The sequence below is a fragment of the Parambassis ranga genome, chromosome 19, assembly GCF_900634625.1.
Source record: "Parambassis ranga chromosome 19, fParRan2.1, whole genome shotgun sequence".
Taxonomy (NCBI): domain Eukaryota; kingdom Metazoa; phylum Chordata; class Actinopteri; family Ambassidae; genus Parambassis; species Parambassis ranga.
In genome coordinates, this window is record NC_041039.1 from 21,698,540 (window position 1) to 21,707,419 (window position 8,880).

General features: G+C 41.5%; 1 protein-coding gene across 1 annotated transcript; it reads left to right on the forward strand.

Annotated features, from left to right (window-relative positions):
- The first annotated feature begins 3,336 nt into the window (after positions 1 to 3,336).
- On the forward strand, positions 3,337 to 7,340 carry alx1 (ALX homeobox 1). The gene is made up of 4 exons (XM_028431679.1): positions 3,337 to 3,656; positions 3,975 to 4,279; positions 4,545 to 4,673; positions 6,606 to 7,340. Exons 1-4 carry the CDS (start codon positions 3,467 to 3,469, stop codon positions 6,948 to 6,950), a joined length of 969 nt encoding a protein of 322 aa, XP_028287480.1. The 5' UTR covers positions 3,337 to 3,466; the 3' UTR covers positions 6,951 to 7,340.
- Positions 7,341 to 8,880: the final 1,540 nt, after the last annotated feature.

The window sequence follows — 8,880 nt, forward strand, 5'->3', positions numbered from 1 at the left end:
GTGTTTATTTGCCTTATATCTTTCGCTTACACATGTCTGGGGGGGGGGGGTGTTTGGACTGTACACGAGCTGATGGGGGATTTTTTGTCGTGGAGAGCGCCACATGTCAGAGATGAGGTGGTCCTGCCCACAGGGGGGGCTGCTGTGAAACCCCAGAGCACGATCTTTGTCTCCTCTGTCCTTATCCTGGTACTGGATAAATCAGTTTTTATTGTACATATAACTATAACTGACAGGTGATCTGAAAGAAGCATCTTGTCACTGTTTCTTTTGTTAAGGATTACTTAAATGTTCCTGTCTGCAACTACTAATTAAACCATCATCCACCGCTCTTCGTAACATTTGTTTACTTTTGGGTTATGAGTAAATTATATGTAACCTAAGACATCCAAAATCCATTGGCTGCTGCAACCACCGCACATTTAGATAAGATGAAGAATGTCCCTCTCAGCCCGAGCTGCCCTGCCAACCTGACCTCAGAGTCAGCGGAGGCTGTCAAACGCCGTCTGGCAGGGTGAGGGTTTGTATCCGGATCTCTCCAAGTGCAGTCTGCAAATGCATTCAGAGACCATAACAGCAGGTTTCAGCTACAAATTATGCACTTATACACTGTGCAGCTTTCTGTGCTTAATGGATGTTTGTAAACAGTTCCAGGCAACCACTGGTTTCCATTCATTTCTCTAAATGCATATGAAAATAATGTCATTGAATGTTAATACATAAAAAAATATACAGTTTTAAATCACTACAAAGCTGTTTCTCTAATTATTGTAAAACAAAAAGTGCTTTTATTTATTATTCAATAGAACAAGATCTATAATGTAATAGTAGTGGAGACACTGCTTTAATTTTTGCATATATAAATAAATATATATATATATATATATATCAAAGACAGTAATAGAAAAAGAAGTTTGTCTTTTCTCATTTATTTTTGTCTCTCGGCACAATTATCCAGCTTCTTTTAGCCAAAACAAAAAAGACACGATCTCTGAGGAATGTGCAAGCTTTCATGGAAATATGAACTCAGCTCATAGAAACTGGAAATACACAAGCAGAAACATCACTTGAAGTAATGGTCATTTTTTTCTTTTGATTACTGCCATATTTATGAAATGAGACGATGTACTGAGCACGGAGGGCACAGATTTTATGATGATTTATTCTTTGTGTTTTTATATAAACATATTTTAAATGTTATATCTTGTTTTAATATTATTAATATTCAATATTATTATGACTTTGCATTCTTATTGGGACCTTATGTTTGTACAACTTTTGGCAAAAACAAGTGATCATTGGTGGTTGTAGTTCTTTAAATATATATATATAGAAAGCCTATATAGGAGCCTTGAGCTGCCTTGCTGCCTGGTTGTCGACTGGGTAAACGCTCAGGAATGCCTGACAAACAAAAGTCAAACAAACAAAATGGAAACAAACCCTAAAGCACCACAGTGCTGCATGCTTTCACTCTCTCATAATTCAGCTGCATGAACCAAAATGTTGCATGAGCTGCACGACTCAAACGGCATTCAGAAACCCCACACAACTCTGTTCTTCTTCTTTGTGTTTCGTGGCAGGCCAGCGTTTAGAGACGTTTTAGCAGATTGAATTAGACCTCAGCGTGGCTCTGGGCATCATGATGTCATGTTCCTGCCTTCTGAAGTGGCATGTTTTGGCCTCGGCTTGGGTTCTTTGGACTGTGTTCAATCACATTGGGACTGAAATGACAGATAATTAGTTCAGTTCAATCATAGTTTGACCGTGATGAGTGCTACATGTTGCTGGCAGTACATGTTAAAGTGGAGCTGTGGGTCTTTCCAGGTGGCTCATGTGACACATGTTGGCTGCAGCACTGATCAACCTACTGAAACCCTCCAACTTCACAGACTTGTGCAGCAGCTATTGTGACTGGATCTTCTATCCAAAGATCTCCACCACACCATGGTGAACTTTTCACATTTTCTCCTCAGCGTGAGCCAGTATGCGGGGTCATCTTAGAAGCCCCAATAAGACACCACCCCCCTGCTACTTAAGAGCACCTCTATTTATTTTGATTTTTTCTCCCGTGGCACCGGACAGCCCCAGGTAACTGCCACTGACCCCACAGCGAACCAAAGCTATTCATGGTGTGCCTCGCAGGTGGTGCGGGCTCTGGGTGGAGATGTGGAGGTGGGAGATGGGGAAACATAATTCCTCCAATAAGGAGGAATAGAAGAAGGACCCTTCCTGTGGAGGGCTGTGTGTCGGCTCCTGAGGGCTCCTGGGTTCAATAATCCTCACTTTCCTGCAGGAGGAGGATGTTTGGTCTTTAATTCAAGCAAAGAATGATCAATACATCATCTGTGGAGCTTTGGAGTGTCAAACAGGCCTAATAACACAAATCTCAAGTTATTCAATGTGTATTTTTACAAAGGAGAAAAACACTTTTTCAACTGCATAGATGGATTTTTTTATACTTTTTTTTAACAACAAAATAATCTTTTTTATGTATTGAATTTTTAATTTATTTGTGGATAAACATGCTGAACAAAGTCTCACTGTGCTTGCATAATAAATTAAGATTCCTGATACCCTCCATTAACAAATTTCGATTCGTCAAAATAAACTGCGCATTTTCTGCAGATTCTTTAGTGCACAAAAAACACATTTTTATTATGTGTTTATAAAAGTTTGCGCTGTGTTGCGAAAATTATGACGCTCATGTCACATTAAAAATATTTATTTTGTGCGCCACAGATGACCTATCAGCAGCAACATGCTTTTAATTTTAATGACACAGTTTTTTCTCAGATTTTTATTCATTAAAGTTCAAAGATTAGTAATATTACAGATTTGTAAATGGTTTAATAAATATGAGAGGAGATAATTAAAAGACCTGCAATTTAGTATTTAACAAAGGCAGACCTGCCCGCCGTCGTTAAAGGGCCATTAATTAATTATTCAGCCTGAAAGTCACAGAATAATTCTAAACTAAAAAACTAAATAAAAGTTGTTTTGTTTTTTATCTTTAATCCATTTTAAAGTAAATGTGCGGTTTTCCTGTTGTCTGAATTCCGGCACCTACAATTTAAAATAAAATGAATTAGAAATCCCTTTGGATGAATTTTCGCCTGATTTTAGGTGTGTACACATGATGTAAATTAAAGTCAGTTCTGGTTGTATCCTCGGACTGGTTGTGGGTCTGTAGAAACACTTCGAACTGCTGCTTGGTTTGGATTCGGGGCGTGGGAGGAGTTGGGTGCTGTTTCATATTCAGAGAGGAGGAGGAGGAAGAAGAGGGGGGACTCTTCAAGGATCTGATTCTCTTCGGGGCTATAAAGACGTTCTGCCTTCAAGACAGAGCAAATTAACTCCATTGGCGAATTATTGCATTACAAGACAACTGTGCGCTCATCGGTGCGCGACGGCGATTAGTTTCTGTTTTATGGTGACATTTGATTAGAGCGAGCGGATTTCGGTGAAGATGATGGAGTACATGGAGGATAAGTTCGCCTTGAAAAGCCAAGCGATGAAGGCCAGCGATTACTACATGGACCAAGTCATGGAGAGTCTGGACAGCGCGCAGTACTTCACCAAGTCCTCCGCCAAATGTGTGCAGGCCTTCGGGCTGCAGAGCGGCGAGCACCGCTCCTCGCCCTGCGGAGAGCAAAACGGTGAGAAGACAGCGCCTTTTACGCATCTTTATAAAAGCTGCTCTGCATTTGGAAAATTATTTTACTTGACGTCATGTTTTTTTTTTATTATTTAACTTTCAGTTTCGTTCAGTTCGCTTATCTTATTAATGTAATGTAATGTTTTTTATTCTTTTATTTATTCTTAATGCAGTTTAAAATGTCTATAATGTAATATAATATAATATAATATAATATAATATAATATAATATAATATAATATAATATAATATAATATAATATAATATAATAATACACGTTAGGTGTAACATGTTCCAACACATCCTTTCCTTTTCCCAGCCGGATACGGTGTGCCAAAATCGGACGACGACACTTTGCATTCGGACCTCGGGAGGTCGATGGACAGTTGTTGCACTCTGCGAGCGTCACCAGTCACAACCGAACAGGACAAAGGTGATTTGGATGACATAGGAGACAAGTGCGACAGTAACGTGTCCAGCAGCAAGAAGAGGAGGCACCGGACGACTTTCACCAGCGCGCAGCTGGAGGAGCTGGAGAAAGTGTTTCAGAAAACTCACTATCCAGATGTTTACGTGCGGGAACAGCTGGCGATGAGGACGGAATTAACAGAGGCCAGAGTGCAGGTAGAGTTTTGTTTTTACTTTTAAAATAAAGAAAAATAAAACGACAACATGGAGTGATCGGCTGCTGTGCGTAAAAATATAACTTAATTTGGGCTCCGCGTAAAAATGTAGTAAAAGTTATTTAAACGCGCTTTTTAATTTTACATTTGCAGAATATTTTGATATTTAAATGCTGCGTATTTTAATTATATCCAATTATTTTTAGATGCAACGAAAAACACTTGAGTTTTGTGGGAAAAAATTAATATTTTTTCTTTTCCTATAGGTGTGGTTTCAGAACAGGAGGGCGAAGTGGAGGAAGAGGGAGCGCTACGGCCAGATCCAACAAGCCAAAACTCACTTTGCAGCCACCTACGATTTATCAGTGTTACCGAGGACCGACAGCTACACACAGGTGACGTTTCCTTCATTTTGTTTTTCTAGTTTTTTTTAATTTTTTTATAAAGCTTTGCTGCGGATTTTAAGCTGCATGTAACAAAGGAAGATCGTGCGTAATACTGCTCCAAAACGGCCTCTGATCGCCGCTTCTTATTTTTTCTGTCTTATTTTAAAGTACTAAGTAAGTTTATGCAATTCACTACAAACTGCATGACACTCAGGGCCGCCATTAAAGCTCTATTAATCACTTATTATTAACCCCATCTTCAGATAAGAGCCTGCGCACTGATGAGATCCTCTGTGAGGTGTCATGGCTGAATTAATGGCCTTATATCAGATTTCATGTTGGCTGGACATTTATCTTGCTGTTTGGACAAAGGTCAGGTACAAGATGAGGTGAGAGGAGATGCAGGATGTCAGTTTCTCCTTTTGGTAGGTGTTCCCTATCAGAAAGTGAGATTAGGCCTCCAAAGGGTTTTTTTTTGTTCTGAGATGGAGAAGAGCTGCTCCTCAGAGAGCTTCGCATTCACAGAGTTTTCTTTGCCCTAATTCAGAGAGGTGCTATTATTAAAAAAAAGAAAGTGGTAGAAGTCAGAGTCCTGCTATGCCCTGGCCGAGGACCAGGTCAGATATCTGTTGGACTGTCTTGTTTTTTTTTCCCTCGCACATGTTTCTGATAGATCCCCTTGGATACCGGCCATGCCCGCTCATACAGCTGATCCTGATTACTGTCATTAAATGGACGGGTCTCCTTGTAACAGCGTTGGCAGCGGCTGTTTGTGTCTCTCTGAGCACGCTGGACATGCACTGCATTCCTGTGGCTTTATAGAGAATGTTCTGACTGTGAGGTTTTGGCTTTGGCTGTTTGTCTTTGAGCAGAAATTAAAATCCTTCTTATCGGTGGCAAACATTGTGAAAATGGCACTGTGTAGGATACATTTGATTTATGGTACAACCACATATTCATGCTACAAGGGAGGTTTATCTGACCGTCAAAGTGGACTTTAACTTCTTAGACCAAACCATAATTGGTTTGTGGTATTTGTAATTTTGGAAAGTTTGACTTCGGCTGAGCACGATTTAGTTTCAGGGTTTTTTTTTTACACACAGGCATTTCTATTTATGGACCAATTCTGGTGAATGTTTTAATTTGAGAAAAATTAGATCAATTCTGCTGCAGAGGAAGCTTCAGTGGCACATTTTGCTATAATTAAATGACAAATGAATTTGGATTGACTTGCGCTGGCTTGGCTTCTAAGTTTGATTGAAAGTTTGGCAAATGAGCCTAAATGAACTGTTGCAGAGTGAATAAAGTCATTTGTGTGTGAGTGAGTGAGCCGTCAGTGGAGTGTAGTTACACACAGACTGTCTGTACCGTCTGAGCTCAGACCGTCATAGATATTTATGAAAACAAAACAACTCCAACATTACAACCAACACATCTTTGGGATCGTCAGCAGTTGGAGATGCTCTTATCTGCCTCTACATCTGTGCAGTTAGAAAGGATTTTGCTTGTGGTGGTTTCGAAAGTCGTGTCTTTATTTGGGTTAGTGTGGATAATCCACTCATATCCCTGTTTCATCACGCTGATATTTCACCCAAAATAACCTTTGAAGCATTTTAAACTTGGATGTGTGTAAAGAAATCAGCAGGTTTTACCTTCTTATATAATAAAATGACTTTTTCAGCTGCCATATATTTACCGTTATTTTCTGTATTGGCATCCCATTAAAGCACATGTCATAAAAATAGCATTTCTATAGGTTTTTCTATGCAATATATTTCTGTAAACATCACAGTGTCAGAATGATTTCCACTCAGAGGCTCACTAATAAATTCTAGACACCCATCAGTTGGTCTGCACTTCAGTTTGTGCTTGTGATGTCAACAAGTGGACATATTTGTGCCAAATCATTTGAAAACTAATAATGCTTTCTTCACTTAACAGATCCCCAACAACCTGTGGCCGAGCCCGGCTCCTGGCGGCTCTATGGTCTCCTCCTGCATGCTGCCCCGAGGCTCCCCTCCCTGCGTCACTTCCTACTCGCACTCCCCTCGCTCTGCGGCCGGTGCCGCTGACCACGGAGCCTACGTCGGCTTCCCCGGCCAGCAGAACCAGTTCGGCCACGTCTCCCTAAACAACTTCTTCAGCGCGGACTCCCTCCTCACGCCGGCCGCCAACAGTCATCCGGCCTTCGAGACCAAACCTGAGTTTGAGAGACGCTCGTCCAGTATCGCCGTGCTGCGTATGAAGGCCAAGGAGCACACAGCCAACATCTCCTGGGCCATGTGATCAGGGTCGAAAACGTTTGTCCCACACAGTGGAGCTCTAACCGCATTTGTTGTCAACCGCAGACTGCTGTGTACATCCACATGAAACTCTGACTAAAATGTTATCTGCTGAGTCAAAGTCGGTATATAAATGTGCCAGGACTTACAGCAGTGAGTCATATAAGTAAACGAAATTATTAGCCACCATGCTCTGTGTTCAGAATCAAGTGACGATGATAAAGCTGACAAAACACTTTTTAAAGTGGGAGAATAACTGAAGCGATACATATATTATTCAGAGTTTCAGGTGCCGTCAGTGTTTGGTCCACAAAGTCTCACGCACTCTGGTGAGAGACGTCTGATGCGTGTAAGCTTTATTTGTTGTTTGAAGTCGGGGATTTCCGCTTGACTTGAGACTTAAAGGGTGGGAGAAATAACTCTTCTGTGCCCAGTGCGGGTACGTGTGGATCTTATAAAGGGGAGGGGGATCCCGAACCACTTCCAAGCACTGTGATGAAGCTTTGTTTACCTGCGCCGTTCTTCTTCCTCCCTGGTTTCCCTCTCAGGAGTGAAGATGAGCAGGGGCGGAGAAAAACTTGACTTGATGTACGGTAACTAACATGTTGGTGTGCTTTGCAGCAAAGCTCTGTAATCTCTGATTTCTGCCTCTGTTCTGTCCACATCGCAGGGTAACGGAGACGGGTTATGAGATTGTAATTGTGTTGTAACTTTATCTGGCAGGCGCATAATAAACGGACGTCACTTGATTCTGGTGTGATAGTATCTGTAAAGGGTTACACAGAAACATGAGGCATGAGTGGACTGTCCCATAGAGCTTTAGTGTTGTTAAAAACACAGCAGAGTCCGTGCTATTGTCCTTGGTGACATTATCGGTCAGCGAGAGTGATCCCACTCTTGACTGTGCCACATGGTAGATAGCCATGCCATGAGATCAACACGGTCTCCTCAGAGATCAAACATACAAACAGTCTAACTGACCTGATCCTTTAGATTCCATCCAAAATCAGGCCCTCCTCCATGTCACATTGTTCATCAATAGCGGTCGTTTCCATGAGGCCCCTGCTAACGCTACACGGTTCTTGTAAAACGTGCAGCCCGCTTTCTTTCATCTATCACGATGACATGTAATTGGGAGCACGTCTTCTCGTCTCTGTTCTGTTTCCTTACTGACGTCAGCCCTTTGTTTTGCTCTGAGATCACAGCCGGCGGTGGATAGCAGCTCAGGGAAACCCTCCGTATAGGAACAGTGGGCTTGATTTAATTAGGATGCTAACTTGTGTCAGATGCTTTGGTTTGGAAACAAGTTTGTTTCCTCGGGGTACTTCCTGGTTACTGCCACTCACAGGTACAAAACCAGGGGCTTTATCTGCACGCAGACACTTTGATCCCGGAGTGTTGGATGTGTTGCTGTGAGGTGTTTCTAACTGGTGAATACTGAACCGTTACTCTGTGTTCGTCTTCTGTGTTTTTGTGCAATAACATTCTCAGTGTCAGTATTTGTAAATGATGACACATCCCACATTATCTCCATCTTCATATTGTCCATATAACACAGATAAGTTTAACAGCTGTGCAAAAAAAGTTAGCAAACTCACTCAAAGAGTCTGATTTAAGCTCATCCTCCCAGCGTTCCATCATGGACCGCTCTGATAGCAGTGCTCATAATTTTTCATCGCTCGAAGAAAAAATGTTCTTCTTCCACTGACTTACATTGTTAATCGTGCCAATATTGATTTTTAATGTATTCAAACTCATTTCCAAGTGGATTTTGAGTAGTAACTAGGTCAGAGTATGACCAGGATAATATGACTTGTTGACGCAGATCAGACTAATGTAGAGCAGGTTCTAGTGTAAAAAAGGTTGTCCTCACCTGTCGGGAACTTCCAGGCATCTGTAGCTGCTGTAACCCTCCAAAAGCCTATCACTGTCAG